We start from the raw sequence: 20520 nt of genomic DNA, 5'->3' as shown, positions 1-20520 counted from the left end.
CCCAAAAACAGAATGCCTGTGGCCACGACTGGCGCTGGCGCGGAGGCATTAAAAGGCTCATTTGACGAAAGAAAGAGCGCTACAAAAAAAAAGTTTGTGAACCACCGGAAGAACCTGTATACCGATCCGTTATATACTGTATTACTACATTACATTAATTTGGCCTCGTACTGATGCCCGCTTTACTCCAAACTTCTTTTGGCCCCCGTCTGCGACTGCCAGACCCTCCAGGAGTCTTAGCTCAACAAAGAGCAGCGAGGCAGTCCTGCAGAGTTCCTGCCAAAGCCAAACTGATGGCACAAAAGGTAAAACGCAGTGGTGTACCAGTCTAACCTCCCGACTAGAGGGAAGAGAACTTAAAGCGGAGTCGGTCACATGTGCATCTCAAACCATTTTCTTTTGTCTTTCTCCATCACCCGACACACACGACGTCCACATAGTGTGCGATGTGTTGAAGGGGCTCCTAGCAGCACACTGTGTAAAAGAAAGCCTCTTCAACAAGGCACCGTTCTCCTTGATGGGTGAATTACCACTCCGAACTGTCGCGATTCATACACCTCTACAGACACACGCATGCACTTCTATATGGTTTTCCATCACTGCTTGAAATAAAAATTTATAAATAAATAAACTCCTCTCTGATAGACCATCTGTGGCTTTAAAACCCCACTGGGCTCTGAGTGTTTGTGCGTGTGTGTGTGTGCGTGTGTGTGTGTGTCTGTCGGCTGAAGGATTTGGGTTAATGTACTGAAAACAAAAGCAAAGCTGCCATGGAAATCTTTTTTTTAATTCTATTAAATTACTACATTTAATGTGCCGATTGTCGTGACGAACCCGCAGAGAATCATCTCCCCACTTTTCTCTTTGAGCATCTTTAAAAAAAAGGCAAAATTAGTGGGATTTTTTCCCCACCCATTTTTCCTCAGCCAGAGTTATGGCCAAAACGCTCGCATGCACCAAATTTGATGAAAATTCCCTCGCAAGAATGGGTCTGGATATTTCTGGGCATCAGACTCTATAAAAACTTGGTAACCAGTTGCCAGACTGTTTTGGCTCTGAATGGCAGACGAGACGAAGCGGACCGAGAATAAGAATATAAGAATAGCCATATTACTGACGCATGTTTCCTTTTATCGCCACAATCTTCTTTGCAGCTCGCGTAAATCCCACCTGCTCCTTTTGAGAGGCGGATAATTTCCTCCACAAAACTGACAGTTGCAAATTGATTGCCTTTCGTAAATCCACACTCAACCTGTGCTGGTACATGTCCTTCTGTTATTTGCACGGTCCGCCCTTAAATGCACACGTAATGAGGAGAGAGACCATGGAAATAGAAAAGGAGGAGTACTGAAATCCCCCCTCAAATCGACAGAGCAGGATGGTCGGAGAGACGGCCATTTTGATGTGTAGCCTACTGTTGCCATTGCGACCATCACAGCGGGCTAACTTCCACATAAACGACTTAAACCATAAAGTTACGTAGCATAGAGAGTACATGAGTGACATTTGACCACGTAATGCTTCACTCACACTATTGTCACAGCTTAAGAAAGCAGATGAGTGAAAACTCTGGAACCAGTGTAGACTTAAACCATGGTGTAATTAGCAAGCCAGCTGTCCACTAGCTAACTAGCACATGGCTAGTTAGCTAGTGGACAGCTGGCTAGTTAATTTCACCATGCTTAAATGCTCCGTCGGTTACACAAAATGAGAGAAACAGCGGGCTAGTGGCCAGCTGGCTAGCACCGGGTCTAGAGTCTCACTCCCCGCCGCACCAGAAGACAAGCTACGTAGCTAGCTGGCAGCCATCTTTCTTTGGCGCTAGGTCCACTCTCTTTCCGCTGAGCTCGACTGACGTGTGCTCTCCCCATAACAACCAACCACAACCATTGCTTGTGTTATTAGTCACATGACCAAAAAGGTTCAGTGTCCGATGATATTCCTATGCGAGAAATGCCAAGTAAATCTGGCTCTGGGGTCTCTTAATGACAAACTGGGTGATCTGCGTGGGGTTGGGGGGGGGGGGCAGGTGTCCCTCTGCATTGGTTTACGTCTGCAGACCGGTTCCTCCGGTTCCTTCCGCTCTGCTTTCAACTGATCCTGAGTCAGACCTTCATTCTTCATAGTGCTCTCCGCCCACTAGTCCCTAATATATATCGATATATATAGAGTTAGATATAGATATTAGAGTTGTTTTGGTTTTTATTGTAGGGTGAACAGGAGCTAGAGGACAAGACACAGGGAGATAGTGTGTGTGTGTGTGCATGTGTGAAAGAGAGAGAGGGGGGAGTGTGGGGGGGGGGGGGGATAACACAAATCCTCCCCCTCCTACAAGGCTGTAATCGTATTTTCGTAATTGACGTATTCTCTGATAGTCAAGCAATCCCCGAAGCCGGTTAATAGCTGCATGAATCAGCAGGCTTCCCCTTTCTCACACGCACCCAGCTAATCACAGCTGTAAAGCAATATCCGCCTGCTGAATCGCACATTCAGAGAGAGGCGTGTGTGTGTGTGTGTGTGTAAGGTTTGTATGTATAGGAGGGGAAAGGCTGACTCTGCAATGGTGGCGCTACAGGTAAGTTCACGGAGGTTCCAAATGTTGCGTGTCGGCGAGTCAGGGGTCAGGGGTCAGGACGTACACTCATTCTACAGCGTAGAGTTTGGCCCGATGGCGAATCCCACAGGAAAAGGTCACCCCAATCCAAATGTCTTCCTCTGGGATGCCGAAACGTGGACATGCCAGTTTGGCAGACATACAATCACACGTTAACCTTCCCACTAAGGCAGAGGAGATTATTATCCACACCGCAGCGAGGTAACGGCCTTTTCCCTTTTAAATGCTGCTGGAAATGTCAGCGAGAGTCTCCGCGCTCCGCTGGACATGGGTCAGACGAAGACCGGCAACATGTCACCCGAGGCACAAAAAAAAAAACCTGAACTTTGGCGGAGTTTAAGGTCAACGTGCGAGAAACGTTTTCCGACATCGGCGGCGTGTTAATGCAACACAAGTCCCGGCTGTAGGAGCTGCAGTGAAACGCCTCTTTTTTTTTTCTCCCCACCCGACAAATTGTACTCTTTGACATTCAAATATTACATTCTACAAGACGGCCAGTGGTGCCGCAGGCGGAGGGCCATGTGAGAGCAGCCTGTCTGCTATCAAGCAGCCACTGTGGACCAATCTGCCCTTGCAGCGTCTGAAGTGCAGCGTGGCGGTCCAAGGCTGTAACAGATAGCGCAACTCTACTGCAGATATACATAATAATATATATATATGTTTTTAATCTTCTCCGTTCTAGCCTTCAACACTACAAAGGCCTCTCTGTGGATCACAGAGCTACTTGTATTTCTCTCTCTATTACCATGCTACTTTCCATGAGTACATTTGAGAAGAAATATTGTATAACCTTATAAAAATAAAAACAAGGATTAAACCAGCGATTGTTTAATAAGTTAAAGTACAAGTGATACTTTGATACAATTAAAAGGCTTGCATACAAAACCGCATTTCAGTAGAAGTGCAGAAGTATTATCAGCAACTGAACTGAAAATAAAAGGTTACTCCAGACTCCATTGCCCAAACTGATAAGTTAGGTTCAACTATATGGTCAGTTCCCCGTTGGAAAATATAGTGTACACTTAACATTGATTTGTTTTTTCGGTGTCTAAAATAGGTTTTGCTGCCGCCCCTCATCCACAGCAGAACGTTGCTCCCGTCCGCTTCAACAAACTTCACTTTTGCTTACAGCTTCCACTCGCGCTGCTGAATAATTGGTGCACTTTTGTTGGTAACAAGTTGGCAGGAGGGTGGATAGATTGTTAACAGACCCCTGTTGTGCAGCACAATAGAAAAAGTATTAGCATCGCTGCGCCTCCGAAATGTTTCAAAGGACAGCCTGCGATGCTTTCTGCAGCTCATGGTAGGTGTGGGACTCCAGTCCTGTCTCTTTGTCCAGTGCCCAGGGAAAAAAAGTGGTGTCAGAAATGAAAACATGCTTTACCTTTTTTTTCAGTCACTCCTCTACAGACCTGCGTCTTTATAACCTCAAGTGCAAGAGGAATGTTTCAATTAGTGGAGAGAATCTTAAGCATTTCAATGATCTGTTTTTTCTAGTGCACATTTGTAAAAATGTACTTTAATAAAAGGGAATTTTTAAAGGGAATTTATACTTTTTTTTTAAAAAGCAAAGTATAAATTCCCTGTTTTCCCTCGGCGCCGTACACCAGCACGGTTCCGGCTGTGTTTTAATTCAAGCGCATTTATTGTGAGCATAAATCCAGGTTCATAAAGGACTTGTGCATGTGATTGTACATACCTAACATTGATTAATGAGGCCCGAGTTAGGAGGGAAGGAAGAGGACATACGAAGGGTAAGGATGAGGAAAAGGAGAAGCCCTCCGTGTGCAGATTCAAGGAAAATATATTCGTGTGAGAGAATTAATGGTGAGTGGCAGTGGAGAGAGGGAAGGGAACTGGAAGAACAGGGGCGAGAGATGCCATACGGATAATAATGGAGCATAGCGACTGTGAAGAAAGGACGTGAGTGTAGGCAGAGAGAAGGTACACCATTACTGGAGGGTAGAAAAAACATGTTGTGGTGGCGCAATGTGTGGTACTACTTATATATAAAATATATAAAATAAAATAAAACATACTAAGTTACTTATAAGTCTCCCAACTTGTCTTATACCGAAGCTCGAGCAGAGTCCTTAGCAATCCTGGAGCCGTCACTGCTGTGGTGTTGCCCTCACACGGTTTTAAAGAGCTACTGAAGCTACTGTTGCCTCATGAAAAGAAATAAAAATGTAAAGCCAATTGATGAACTCCCTTAATGGACGTAGCGTTGTTTTTAGGACGTTGGGGGTTGTCTTTAAATTGAAACTGGACAAACGAGATAGCATTCGAGTGCTTCTCCATTTTGCAGTTTAAGGGCAACAGTGTTCTTAATAAAAATGTATTTACATTGGTCGAGATAGCTAACAGTTCACCAACCTACTTCATAAGACATGGGTGTGAAAGAGCAGCATTGTTTTAGGCTAGAATACCTGTTATGATCCACTATTATCAGACAACAACCTCTGGGTCTGGAAAGTGAAGCAAATGCTCAAGTGCCTTAAACTTGCATTATTTCTACTGACCAGCAGGGGGGCGACTCCTTTGGTTTCAAAAAGAAGTCTGGTTGTATAGAAGTCTATGAAAAAATATATATATAATATATCACTATATATATATTCAAATATATCATTCTATATACTAAATTTGGCTGGTCACGTTATCTGTTCAAAGTTGTTTGTTTTCAGGCACTTTTGCTATTATTAAGCAGCAAGCTGGATTTACTGGATCTTAGAAAAAGTCTGAAGCTCCCAGTGGCAATTACAACTTGGATGTTGACATAAACACTATTTACAAGTCAGAAATGCGGTATTTGCAGTAATTACCATATGGCATGAACACAAGAAGAGGGGAACTTCAGGACTAATGGGTTTCTAGAGATGAGCAGAGGTGCGAGGCGCACACAGAACTGCAGTGGATTGAGTCGCAGAGGAGGTGAGCGTGGATGGGAGATTAGAGGGTAAGTGGGAGCCTGGTAGTGTCAGAGGGGGAGCTTGCAGTTACAGCAGCCCATAATTGTTCGTCATGCCTGGGTCCCCAGGGAGCCACTGCCTGGTGGGTTCCCAGGAGGCGCCCAGGTGTGTGTGTGTGTGTGTGTGTGTGTGTGTGTGTGTACCAGAGTGAGATATACAATTTGAAACCCGGGAATAGGTCAGAGTGAAAGAATGAACTTTCAACCCAAGGAATGGAGGTCACTCTGCATTTGTACAAGGTGTACGTGTTGTGTGTCTTCTCTGAAATCCATATCATGTCTCCTGTTTGTTTGTGTTTCTTTATCCCCTGAATGGAAGTGTGTAACTGCATCCTGTACGCACCGACCGAGTCTGAGAGTTTAGACACGCGTCCGCATGAATACGTGTCCCCGTTTCCAGCCGAGTGGAGGTCAAAGGCCACGCTTTGGGGGACCGCAACGGCGTTTAAAAATCAACGCTGCTCCTTGAAAATGTTTAATTCAACCAGCCGTACCTCACTCTTTTGAGACTGGCTGCTGAAAGAGTGACGGGAGGAAGGAAAAATGAGCGAGGACAAATATCTGGAAATGCAGTCAAGAATGCCGTCAGCTGTTTTTCAGTTATTTTTTCCCCTCACTCTTCTTTATTCAGACAAACACCCAGTTTTGTTTTTTGTTTATCCAGGAAATAAAGGTCATCCAATATGGCTGCTGACACTCACAACTCCATGGAGGCTCTTTCCATCCTTCCATCACGTTATTTTCAAATATCTGTGACACATAAACCAGACCACAGTTTGTTGACAGTTCTCCTGGGTCGGCAACTCAAGCCTCTTATGGCTTGTTAAATTCGGTCTTTGCCCCTCCTTATTTGACTTATTCCTTCATAATGTGTCCTTTTGCACAGCTGTGACAAAAAGCAACATACAAGTGTTTTGGGTATAAAATGTATGGTATAACCTATTCTACATTCTATATTTGGGTTGTATATTTAAACCGGACTCTGCTACGTAGACTTGAAGAAGTATCAGACATATAAGCAGTGAAATGCATTATTGTTGCTTATATTTTAGAAATATAAATATTGCCACTACAACTCCCAGCTGCGCACTTCACTGTGCCATTATTTCTCTCTCTCTGAGTCCGTCTCAGCACGTATAAGGGAGATGGCGTGTTGCCGAATATGCCTGCGTTTGCATCATGGAAGTGCCCGCAGCCTCCCTGTGTTGCATTCTGCCTGTGGTGATAAGCAAACGATTAAAAGCTTGTGTGTGTGTGTGTGTTTGTTACCTGCTGTGTGTTGTTAGAAGAGGGGAGAGGGTTGGAGACCATTGGTCCAAAGATGTCCAGTTCCTCGCCGATTGGTGCAGCATCAACCAAGCCCCTCCCACCCTCCTCTGGAGCATCTGAGAGAGAGAGAGAGAGAGAGAGATCAGATTCTAAGATGACCATCTCATACTAAAAGCATCTTCACAATGCCCGGCAAAGTTCAATTTAAAATTACCACACTTGATAATTGGAACATCCTCAAGAAAAATTATTACGACTGCACTTTTGCTTCGCCCTAAAAAGGATTTCATTCACGCTCCTCCATTTGCCCTTGGAAAAGTATTTTACATTGTTTTCAACCAGCTGGTTTAGCTTTGGCTGTCTTTATTTAATTTCAGTTGGATCGACAAGTGTCTAATATTGAAAAAACTGTATAAAAAGGCACATCATATCAGAGAGCTCCAAAAGCTCCAAACCTACGGACTCTGAAAATGAAAACACCTTATGTAACTGCAGACATTTTGAGATGCCGTTGCAGAAAGGGCAAAAATAATTACTGATGGCTGCATTCCATTTCGGTGAGCCAGTTCCAGGGCACCGGTATTGTGTTTGTTTGACTCTCGGGCATGGCCTACTGGTGCGTCCATATGGAAATGAGCCATCGGTATTGTTATTAGTCGCGTCTTTGTGTTTCCGGCTCAGACCAGACAAAATGTCTGTTGTGATCGGTTCCATTGCCGTACCGACAACTGTTCTTTGTGACAAAATGTATGCTGTGGAAAAAAAAGTGTTAAAAGTCACCAAAAAAGAAAGGAAAATGGATGGTGAGTGACCAGTGGCTTAGTGTAGGTGAAACTAACTTAAAGGGATAGTACACCCCAAAATCAAAACTACATATGTTTCCTCTTACCTGTAGTCTTATTTATCGATCCAGATTGTTTTGGTGTGAGTGGCCTAGTTTTGGAGATATTGGCCGTAGAGATGTCTGCCGTAATGTTAGCTCAGCGGTGCTAAGTGAGCTAGCAGTGCCGAATATGGATGCATCCTTCTACTTGATCTCTACGGCCGATATATACACAACACTCGGCAACCTGCACCGAAAATAGATCGATAAAGAACACTCCAAGGAAGAAGAAAGATATGTAGTTGTGATTTTGGTGGTGGACTTTCCCTTTAAACTCTGATACACAGCCTCTTGACTTAATAGTTTACCATATTGTTATTTTACAACTTAAATGTATACTATAGTCTGTTTGTTTGGTTACATTTTTACCTAATGATGACCACCCTTCTCTTTTGCCTTTACCACAACAACTTCTATAGTCCAACCTTTTGAGAAATACTTGTATTTTGCTTTCCCAGGGTGAGATGAGGAGCTCAATCGATAATAATCTCCCAATCGGTGTGCTATGCACAGTACCAGGATGTGGTTAGCCAAGCTTAGCACGAAGACTGGAAAGCAGGGTGACGCAGCCGTACCGGCTTACGTATTCAGCAAATTAACGGGCGTGTGTTCTCTTGTTCAGCTCAAAAATAATGAGCTAAATTGTAAATATAGCTGATCTTTAAGCAGATTAACTACAGTACGGTGGAAGAAAACAGCACACACTGTACTGTAATCTGAGACACAGCAAGAGAGAGACGGTGATGGAGAGGCAGTGTGTGAAAGGGAGTCTGTGTGTGTGTACGTGTGTCTAAGTGCCAGCAAGCAGCAGAGGTCATTTATATAACCACAATGATGAGACATCCATAATTTAGCCCTTTTAAAGTGTGAACAAGATTGAGCTCCTTTAGCCAGACTGCAGGGTTACAGGGAAAGCCACTCACTGGGAGAAGGCTAGCAAAGACCACTCGACATCCTTATGAACCACTTACCAAAACTCACTTTCAAAGAACTACTTTGATGGCGACATCTTCCGCCCTAATTATTAAACTTTGAATGTTTGACCTCCATCCGTCCCGCGATGCCTTCAAGCCCATCCGGGGCAAATTTGTTGAAATTGGGCTATAAGAATAAATTGTACTTGATTTAACTTGGACATATGAGCTGTGACAGTTAAGTCACCTTGTAAATTGCTGCTTGAAGAGCGAAGCTTATTACGATTATTACTGTAGGGGCGGGCAAGAATGACGGGTGCCCACGTTTTCAAATGGGCGAGAAAAGAAAAAGGATTTCCTGTGCATCAATTACCCTCTTACCCCCCCCCACACACACACACACACACACACACACACACACACACACACACACACACACACACACACACACACACACACACACACACACACACACACACACACACACACACACACACACACACACACACACACACACACACACACACACACACACACACACACACACACACACACACACACACTTCTCTGACCAAAAGCTCACTGCCACAGAAATGAGCCCCAGGGAGAAAAAGGGGGCCAACATCATCATGACTGCCATGTCGGGCAATGAGCCCACCGTCCTTTTATTACGGGATGGAGCCGCTTCTTGAGAGCACTCTTTGCTTCACCATGGAAACACACCCGCGGTTAAGGGTGTGTGTGTGTGTGTGTGTGTGTGTGTTTTTGTTGTTGTTTTTTTAAAAGCACCCAAAATAAAAACACACACACACACACACACACTTCAATAAATACAGCGACCTCATTCAGTGGGAGGCTGTCACATTAGGGAATTGGCCGCCGGAAAAAAAAGGGCTAAAATATTATACTTGTGTGGAAAATGGACACAGAATGTTCCCGGTGAAATATATGTGTATACCAGTGATAAAGGTAATGGGATAGTTTGTACTGTGATTTTTTCAAAGAGGTGCTGCAGAAGAAACGCCCGCATAATCCACAATTTGAGAGTTCCGTACAAACAAACATCAAGCGACAGACAGAAATAGCGGACAATTGCTTTTTTAAAATTGTTACGGTTGGTTAGCATAAATTTGGATAATGATGACACTTTCTTTTTGCAGTCAAGCCTGCGCAAAGTGAGCAGCTGCCCTCGGGGGCCCCGACTGCCCGAGGCCCCAGTTTCACTGCACATCATCAATTGAATCTTAACAATTTGATGAATTGCTCATTTAAAATTTGCAGCACTATTCAACTTAGGCAGGATCTGCACGAGTACCTAATTGTGTGGCCCCGTCTTGTGTTGGGGTAGCGTATCAATTTCTAACACTACTAACTTTATTATAGTAGTTAATGTTGCGCTCAAATGGCACTTATTCCTAAACTTGGCAAAGTTGTTGTAATTAATGAAATATAGTAGTGTGTTTCTTCAAAATACCACAAGACATTTTTCTCCTTTTGCCCCCCTGACTGGTTTATGCAGTCCACACTGGGCTGCCCAAGTACATCATTTATATTTCAGAATAATGTTCAGGTTATAAAGATTGTTGACTGAACCTCTTAACTATAGAGTTAATCCCTTCTCCTTTGTCTCGTTAACAAAACACATCCAACATTTAAGGAGTAAGGCGTGAACAACCCAGTCTGTTCCAACAGAGCAAAACTCAATATTTCATTCTTGCATATTTTCTGTTTCGGATGGCAGGCAACTGAATTAATCTAAAAACTGTGATTTAATTGCAGTTCATGAAGACCTTTGGACAGAAATCTGCATATGAATGCAAATATGTTAACATTGAACAGCTCATGCAAGAGTCTTGCACCGGACATTATTTGGATATTAGCTGGCTTCCCTAGAGTTCCCCAGAAGAATTGGGCGTTGCCCACAGTGGCTGAGTCGCCATCAGACCAACAGCCAATGTGTTCTGAGATTGGACTAGGAGTAGGTCTTTCAATGTTGCACTGACAAATTGGTCAAATTAATAAATGTATGATTTTGAAGCCTGAAGAAAAGAAAAAAAGCAGTTTTGACGTTCCTGTCGCCACCGATCCCCCGACCAACAGTCGGTGCCAGCAATGTGCCAAGAAACATAGCGACGCACCGACAAAGAAGGCTGCTGGCGAGAGAACACAACAGGAAATTATTTGACATAATTCTGCTTTGCAGATGTAGCCCATTTGGCGTCTTAGCACGTTGAAGTGTGTCGCATTCATTGCCGATGAGCTTCATTGTTTTGAGCCAGCTCTTCACGTCTCCGCACATCTTTTGGTGCAAAATATAAATATGTTTGATCGTGTATTTAGGAAAAAGGTTCGGAACGAGTTAAGATAAGTGAATGGAGGCAAATACTGAGCAACAATACAAATTGTCTTTCACCCAATCAACAATGGCAAGAGGAAGAGTCCCCTAAAAAAAAAAAGTAGGACCACAACAAGGACAGCTGCTAGAATACAGGAGACAACATGGAGGAAGAATCCTGTTTACTGTCTCCGTCTGGACTCAAGTGTCAGGGACTTTACAGCAGGGAAAGGCAGAGGTGGAAGTGAAAGGGACGTAGAGAAACAAACAGACAGGGGTGCTCCATCAATTGAGGGTTTTATAAATCGATTCAGTGGCTCCTGAGGAGATTTATTTTTGGCAGGATGGAGCATCTCTGAGACAGCATTCATCATCATGGGACAGCAGAGCTGAAAACCAAAACCTGAGATAAAGACAAACATTTAGTTTTAATATATTGAGAAAAAGAAGCCTTTTTTAAATGAAAATAAAACTAAACAAATATGTCTGGCTAACCAAGGAGATAAAAATGCTTATCTGGCTGGTCTCGCAATATTGTTCATGCTTTCATTCCAGCACAGCCTGCTAAACTGAATCAGACTGAACAGAGGAGCTGACGAAAAAACACAAATAACCAGAGACACGGTTGGTTGGATGGATGGATGGTGGAACGTGTGTGTGTGTGTGTGTGTGTGTGTGTGTGTGTGTGTGTACTGCCACGTATTTGACTTATCGATTATGTGTGAAATCTCCTCCACTTCACGTGGCTGCGAGGTGTGTAGCATTGGTTATTCATAGCAGGCCGTCCACTCTCACTCTTCCATGCTGCGGCTGGGAATATTTGATCAACACCGTATCCACCGGCTATTTCTTCTATTTCTACGGCCTTGTATACGGAAAAACAAGGTGATTGGATATTACACATTCATGGTGAAAAAGAAAACCTGAACCAACCCCGACTGTTTTTGCCGTTTATGGCCTAAAAACAAGCACGAAGACAACGTGCAATCGAAATGTCACAGGTTCGAGTCCAGCTTGTGACCTTCGCTGAAGGTCAAAACCGTGGTGCATTCGGCTTGTCTGCTGTTGCGTTCTTCAATTGGACACAAATGCCAGTAAAATGCACGCAGGAGATTAACGATCAGTTCCCCCCCTCGGAACCGACAGCTATGGCCACAAACTCCTACAAAAACAGATTTTTTTTTGGTAGCTGTGAGGGCAAAAACAAGCTCTTGATCTTCATGAATAAAGACTCGGCAGTCTGATAATGGCATCGGCATCAGTGCTGGAAAATAAACGTTTAAATCGAATCGTGGATTTGGAGAATCGAGACACTGAAAACTAGGTTATGTTAGTGCCATTGGGAGCTTCAGAATGGTCCTCAGTTACTTTACGAAGTTCAGCCACAGACTGCATCTAAGAAGTGGACGTAGTCGTCGGGACGTCACCCATTGGCTGTTTTGAAGCCTCAAATTTGCTTTTGAGATGGCAAATTTAGCTTTTGAGATGGCAAGTGCACACTGACATGTTTTAACATGTCCTTCTTATTTGTTTCCTTAAAGAAACAAAAATACTTGCAACTTCACTCCTACGTCTCCAAGTCGGCCTTTAAAGCCAAGATCACGGACTTGCTGAAAGAAGAATGCAGCTGTTTCTCAGGCTGTTAGCATGTTGCTTTCTCCACTCCTTGGCACTTTTTAAAACTTTTATTTATTTATTTTCCTCTCCTTTCCCTCAAGAGGTTTTCGCTTCTTGTCAGGCCACAGTTGAAAATAAGAATTTGTTCTTAATCTGTTTCGCCTGGCTAAATAAAGGTTAAATAAAAAAAATAAAAGAACGAGGAATAAACCAGCTAAAGAGTGATGTCCCACCAACAAAATTCACAACTTTAATAGATTGTAAACAGATCCATAACCTAATCATTACGCTTCAGGCAACAGGTTATCTACTCAGAGTGTAAAATATAATGTAATATAATTTCCTTATATGTGTCATTGCCAAATCGCCCACAAAAAGCTAAACTTTCCCTTTTTTGAAATGTACCTTAAATCATAATTAGAAAGTCCAGTACATGACGGAACCATTGTGTGGATTTAAATGTAGTCGGCTCACAGTTGTGTCAGACTTGGCGACCCGAAGCCACCGATAAAGTATTAACTGCCAGGTGGAGTAACACGTCATCAAAGTGGAACAAAAGGTCTCCGTACAAGCACGACAGCGTTAACCCTTTCATTCACAACGTGCAACAATATTCAACCTGCAATTACAACAATACCGATCGAGAAATGTCATTGCGTCACCCAGCGTAATTGGTTTAATTCAAACATCTGGCACGTCGGGCGGTTGTGTCCGTGTACAGTTTGACACGTTATTGTATTGGCAGCAGGTCGGTCACGTCTTACCCAGGCCCAGCAGGTCCACGGCCGGCTCCGCGCTTTCCTTGGGACCGGCTTTACACTCCGACTGCTGGGAAAGACAAAGGAGACAGGTAAAAGGAAATTATTTAGTAGAATGCCCAATTTGCCACATTTTCTCAGTTTCATATTAATATAGATGCTGCAATTATGTGCGAGGACTTCACCTGTCTATTTATGTTTCAATACAGAAAACCAATGCTGACCCCAAATAAAGTATAATACATAAGTATGGTCGATAGTCAACGTCATCCACAAGCAATATGCGTTACTATACTGTATACAACCAGATTTCATTCAGAATGATTCAATTTTCACACCCAATGACAAAAAGAACATCTGTCAATGGCAATATTGATAATCTTTGAAGTCATATATATATCGAGTAACATACAAATATTTGCTGGTGACATCTTTCAGCTATTGGTCAGTGTTAAACTGCCATGTCAATACTATTTCTGATAGGCAATCATGTTAATGGGTTTTTTAAATGGAAAGTAAATACAGGGAGCGGAATGGAGGGATGGATAGTGGGGGAGGACTAGGAGGGAGTGAAAAGCAGAAAGGAAGACAGATAGAGGGGAACGAGAAAGAGGGAAAGATTAAAAGTCAAAGAGCAGGAAAATGAGACAGGAGGATAAAGAGGGTGAGGTGAGATAGAGATATAGTGAGATTGGAGAGAATAATGTGGTGTGAGAGAGAAAGGGAGGGGGGGGGGGGGGGGGGGGGGGGGTATTAAAGGTTAACACGTGGGCCATGAGAGATCTACAACGCTGGTAACAAACCCAATTTCCCCCCAACAAAAGATCGATGGACCACATTAAATTCAATGTCGTTCCAATCCAAGGCAATGAAAACAATTACTGTGTCCACGCCTAATCAAGAATGCATTGGATGCGAATTGATGTGTGTGGGGACTGCAGCGAAGCTCGTACAGAGGGTGGTTGTTTGTGTTCACCGGCAAAGATGTGAGCTGGTGCTTTGCAAGAATGGAACTGGTTCAGAAAAAATGGATTTCATGAGAGCGTGGATTTTAGTCCCATAAAAACTACAAAAAAAAATTCCTCTCCGCCCCAAATCAATTCAACTTATTTTGTACAGACCAAAATCACAAATGTGCCTCAGAGGGCTACATTACTCTAAGATACATAGCCAATGTTGTCTTTGCACATCTGATTAATATCAGGGTCGAACAATGTTATTTGAGACACTTATGTAAAGGGATTAAACATCAGAGCAATTGGTTTTAGTATATGGAGAAAAAAAGAAACGATATTCAAATATAATTATTTGTGGAAACTCTAAAATAATCAGATCTAATCCGCTAACATGCATAACGTTGCATACGAGCAACTTGGTAAACAATCTTGAAACTGAACTAATGTAAATAGTATATAAACACAGAATTGAATAGATCGGCCCGATCCAAAGTCAGTATTCCCTCATATCTGAATACAAGAAATAATTCAATAATGTTAAGAAAAAAATGTTGTAATACCAATACCCATTCCAAGAACTCAACTCAGGATGTCTGCTGATACAGAGTACCAAAGCCCTTTAAATTTAAATATCTGTGAAGTCCACAAGGTTGATCTCTTACGGCTAAGCCAGGAATTGTTGCGCCACTAAAAAAAAAAAAGACCCCGACCCACAATGGCTAATTGAATATAATTTATAGAGCAGCGATCCCAAACCGTAGACCGGTTTCGTGTAAGACAATATTTTCACGGACCGGCCTTCAACGTATAAATAAATAAGACGAAATTAAATGATACGACCGGTGTCGTGGTGATGTTCTCTGACCTCCGATTGTTTTTCCACCCCCATAAATGTAATTTATTTATATCTATTTTTACTACAGTTATTTTACGTGACACAAAACAGGCTCCAAAATGTATTGTGTGTTATTTGTACCAACTTTATTTCAAAGGAAGGGCAATTTGCTAACTTCCCGTTTCAACACATGCTAAACAACAAGCAACTCAAGTGGACTCTTTTCCTCGAAGGACTTTGACCAGACTGTATACGAGAAGGTTTGACATTGAATTGCAGAATTAGACAATTCGAGAGGACGCAAACCGTAACATCGGCATGAAAACAAATATACAGTACACAAAAAATACAATTCACCTGTACGCTGAATTATCGCCATATTATGCAGAGAGGGTGCGTGAGAACCACCTGTAGTGGTAAACCTGTATTTTAACTAGGACTCCTGATATTGTCTTTTAAATAAGGCTTTCATTTTCTTGTAATTCACAGGCTCTTCTTCTTCTTCTTCTGTCTCCTCATTGGGCCTTTTTCTACTTTCCAAAGAAGCTCTCATTTTTACTCACTTGCAGGCTTCATTTTTGGGGTAACAATACAAGCACATATTTCCCAGCAAAGATATCATTATGAGCCAAACCGCAATACAAAATTCTCTCGTCAGAAAAGCCAACACCTCCATTAAGAGCATTGGCAGGGTGCGCGCAACAAGAATCGGAATTTCTATTTTTGATTACCAACATTTCAGACCATGCACAGCGTCACAAAATTGAGATTTCATAGCCTTCGAGTGCTACATCCCACACAGCTGCTGTGGGAGACATGAGGAGAAAGAAAGAAGGAAATCCAAAATGTCAGTCAGCATGAAAAGCTTAAATTCCCCGCCGTGTGAGGGGATTTGGATAGACAATGCTGCCAATATTGTTCTCGAAACACTCGCAGACAAGTCGGGCTTTCCATCAGTTCTCCGGGATGATCGGGAGATGCAGTTGACAGATGGCGAGCGACAGGCTGTGATTGAGTGTCAGGGGCAGTTGTTTTTGATGACAGATAAAGAAAGTGGAATTGGATGAGAGGCCAGCAATCGATAACCCTCACCCGCCCATCTCTCCCCAACGGATGAGTATATTCAGGCAATGAGGGTGATGCCACATTGAATGGAAGCCACTGAGCAAACAAAAACCCTGCGATGACTGCCGTCACGTCAGATTGCTGTCAAAAGCTCACACTAGACACGCTGGATGTCTGAGTGGGGGGGCAAAGTCTGCTCTAAGTTCGACCCTGATGTACTCAACGGGCTTGAACGAAAAGGACAGGGTGACAGCAAGGTGCTGTTGAGTCCCTTCCATCATCACATCATACAAAGACGACAGAAAATACAATGGAATGCTGCATAAACGAGTCCTAAAACGCAGGAACGAGTCAGCATTTATGCACTTCTGGTTCCCTCATCTCCAGATCAGTGGGGTTTTCAGTTGAATGGTGTAAATATGGTCTGTGGTTAACACAAGCTTAACTTAAAATATAAGTTTTTAGGGGTCTTAGATGGTAGCTAACATTTGGCTAAATGAAGGAACTAAATAACATCACTAGAACTTCAGTCCAGTGGCAGTTGATATCCATTTCTCTCCCTATTGCCATCACTTGTGAAATTGTCATAATCAGCATATCAATTCTGGAGTTTGGCCAAACATTTGTTTTTCGTGAGGGCACAGTGACCTTGTCTTTGATTACTAAATTCAAATCAGTTAATCTTTAAGTTTAAGTGGACGCCAAATTTGAAGGAATTCCCTCAAAGTGTTTACTGAGATATGACGTTCACAATCATGGACCATAAAGACAGACGGACCTGTAAAATACGCATATATGCTGAATTTACAATGTGTGCCATTATACGAATGCCTTCTTTAATCTTTCGGTTATTGTTAACAAAAGCAAGGTATTATTATTTATTTTCTACCATACAAGGTTATGAAGAAAGTTGATTTCCAACATCTCTTGATAAAGTCATTTTGAGATGTTTTCTATGTCACGACCAGCACGGAAACAAACGCCAAGGGACCCATGAGGCAAATAATTAATCAAGATTGGGAGCTAGCTGCCAGAAATGGTAATACTGTATATAAATATTCATTAGGTACATGAAACTGGACCTAAGATCCCTCGGGTACCTGTGGCATCCTAATTACATCAAAGCATGAGATAATGCTATTATAAAAAGTGCTTGATGAGACGATAAGCCACACTTTGAAAGCCGGCAGCAACTTGTGGTTCTGGCATGTCTGCTTCGACATGTGACTTATATTAAAGTGGAACCTACCGTGTGCCATCTAAATAAAATAAAAATAAAAACATGCACACCGAATGCATGGCATTTAGTTGTTGTATATATCCACCAAATTCAGCATGTGCACAACAAAAGGTCACGCAATGTGGAGGGAAGAGAAAGGGAAGCTGCTCTTGAGGCAGTGGGATGACATTAACATTATGACGGAAGAATAACACACAAACAAAATAAACATATTGAAAAATTATTATAAATTACAACAACAAAAACCCAGAGTCAAAGTAGTAATATCTTTCATGAATATGGCATATTGACTTCCAATTGCTTGAAGAAGAAAAAATATCAATTTTTTAGGCCATCTAAGAGCCCGTATGTACAAAGGTGAGTCATAATTGATACGGCATCTGCACTACTTGAATGTACTGTACTTGTGAACTTTTGTTTTACCGATTGTTGATTTTAGAAAAAGTCGACATCAATGGAGCGGAGGTGGACAGCTGTAAGTTCCTGAGAATCAGCATCATAACCAACCTGACGCGGTCCCTCGCATCTCCATCCAGGTGAAGGAAGCTCACAAACAGCTCTATTTTTTGAGGAAACTCAAGAAGGACAAATTCCTTTGCCAAGTCCTCGTCAACTTCTACAGAGGAGCAATAGAAAGCCTCCTGACTGAAAACATTACAAACTGGAATGGGATGTGCACGGCCCAGGAAAGGAAGGCTCTACAGGTGATTAAAACCACCCAGTGCATCATTGGTACCTATCTACTGTGCCTGCGAAGAGCTCCAAGGATATTAAAAAGACAAAAACCCACCCCAGACACAACCTGTTCACCGGCTGCTGTCTGGAAAGAAACACAGAAGTATCAGCTGCTGTACCACCAGACTTTAAGACTGACTGAGTCCTGAATTCATCCTCCACATATGATTATATAGTTATATAGCATATAGTTGTATTTTGTTGTGTTGGCAAAATCGGACCGCAATCTGCATTTCGTTGTGCAACCCTGTTCTTACAATGAGAATAAAAATAACCTTGTACTTTGAATTATACAAAAAAAATAACCCCTCCATACAATAACAGGGATGCCGCAAGTTCATCGCAGGTGGGAGTTGGGTCTGATAAAAGTATCGGTCGTAATCTGGGTCAAACTGTACGTCAATTTTAGTCATGTCGGTTTGTGTGATGGATGCCTAGAGAACCATAGGGCGAATAGAAACAAATATATGCAAGTGGAGACATCCTCAACTCCTGCCCTCCATCCATCCATCCACCCACCCATCCTTCCATCCATCCATGGTTCTCGCCAGGCACCAGCAACCAACAGATTTGATCTAAAAATGTTTGTATCGCCTTTCAAACCAACATCAGTCACTGGAACTCGGGGGAGCGCTGCATCACCGACTACCATCACACACTTGCATCTAGAACAACACACCTGCAGCCCCTCACAGAGAGGCTTGGCGACCCACTGAGACTGTAGTCAGCCTCACAGAATCCCCCCGTCCCCCCTCGCACGCACATTCGAGAGGCTGAGAGATGAAACAAACATCTCCTCTGAGGGGAGGGCAGAGCGAGGTGATGGAACAAACCAAGAACAAGCAACACTAATAAAGGGAGAGGGGGAGGGGGGAACAAATAGAGTGGAAGGAGACGAGCGGGAGATGAGGGCTGCAAATTGGTTAGCGGCGGATGCGAGAGGGAGAGACGCGGAGGACAGGAAATAGAGGACGAAGGAGGAAGAGTGGGCACGAGGAAGATTGAGGGAGACATAAGAAAAACAGAGGCGGCTAAGAAGCAAGTATGGAACCGCCGCAAAGGTAGAGCAGAAGCTGGAAGTCTGGAAGTAGTCGCACTGTAAATCAGTTGGATTGGTATCTCTCAGATGCTACACATCCACAATAAGATAGATATATACAGTGTGTATATATATATATATATATATATATATATATATATATATATATATATATATATATATATATATATATATATATATATATATATATAAGCGAGACGAAGACACGCAGAAGAAAAGAGTAGGACAAGGGTCAGGTTTCCTGCTGGTTGTCCCGTCTGATACATCTTTTATTCCCACAGCACAATCTTGTTGGCTTAAAAAGGGACCTGGATCAGTTCAAAACCCACGCGTCACACAATCACAAAAAACTGCGATGACAGATTCTAAACTTTGGGGAAAAGAAAGCTGAAGCATTGCCCTGGTAGTCAGCAGCAGCATATTGCGCGAGTATTGATATTCAGAAATCGGAATAACCCCGAACCCTGCAAACCCAGGACAACAACAATGTAAATTCCGTCGTTCACTAATTATTCTGGATTCATTTAAATCAAAGCAATTTCAGATTTTTCTCACGCAGCGTCCATCCGCAGTCAAATCCACTCGTTCCAGTTGTTTAACATTAAAAGCCGACCTGGGAAGGGAGGGATTATGTCCCTTTAAGCTGCCAAAATACTTTTAATGTGTACAGGAAGCACTGACAGTAGCTTAACGTTGAACAAAAACAACAAAACAAGCAGCGAAGAAGTGATTAGAATGAATAAGTGAACGAGAGTGAGAATATAATCTCAACACGAGGCGGGACTTGACTTATGATGTCACACTGTTCTAATATTCGCTAATGAATTTGGATCGCTACCCTACTTTTCATTCCCCGATGTATAGCTACTTCCTGCACGGATTTGTCACAGTAAAAGCCTCGCAGCAGCTCCAAGTGAAAGTCACTTTCACAAAGCGGTGATAACATACCGGAAACCCGTAGTGCCGAGTTTATTCGAGGTGCTGACTTTTATTTGACTTTGGTGGGTGTGGCAGCAGCAGCAGCCGTAGAGGAGTGACGAGTAGCGGCGGCAGAAGCGAGTGGCAGCGCAGTTGTACATGCAGGTTGGTTAAAGCCCTGCAAGAAGTGGATTGTCTCCTCGTGGCTGACAGCTGCCTTATTAACGCTATGAAAGAGAATGATAAAAACTGCCACCGGCTGGGCGAGCCGGCGCTGCAGGAGACAGACGGGGAGGGAAGAGACGCGGGGATAACAGGTGGGTCAATCTGGAGGGGTGAGTCAGAGGAAGAGG

The 20520-nt window shown here is 42.9% G+C and overlaps 1 protein-coding gene across 4 annotated transcripts in view; it reads right to left on the bottom strand.

Annotated features, from left to right (window-relative positions):
- Positions 1–20520, bottom strand: part of smap1 (small ArfGAP 1) — an 80397-nt gene that overhangs the window by 9943 nt on the left and 49934 nt on the right. For 3 of the 4 annotated variants that reach the window (XM_034551671.1, XM_034551670.1, XM_034551668.1), the window contains exons 5-6: positions 13365–13428; positions 6852–6967 (exon numbers count right to left, since the gene is read on the bottom strand). In XM_034551671.1, the coding sequence (XP_034407562.1) occupies positions 6852–6967; positions 13365–13428 (180 nt within the window). The remainder of the gene's footprint in view (positions 1–6851; positions 6968–13364; positions 13429–20520) is intronic. The other variant, XM_034551669.1, reaches the window with a different exon arrangement.

The sequence above is a fragment of the Cyclopterus lumpus genome, chromosome 15 (genome assembly GCF_009769545.1).
Source record: "Cyclopterus lumpus isolate fCycLum1 chromosome 15, fCycLum1.pri, whole genome shotgun sequence".
NCBI lineage: Eukaryota > Metazoa > Chordata > Actinopteri > Perciformes > Cyclopteridae > Cyclopterus > Cyclopterus lumpus.
This window is presented reverse-complemented; position numbering and strand designations above follow the sequence as displayed.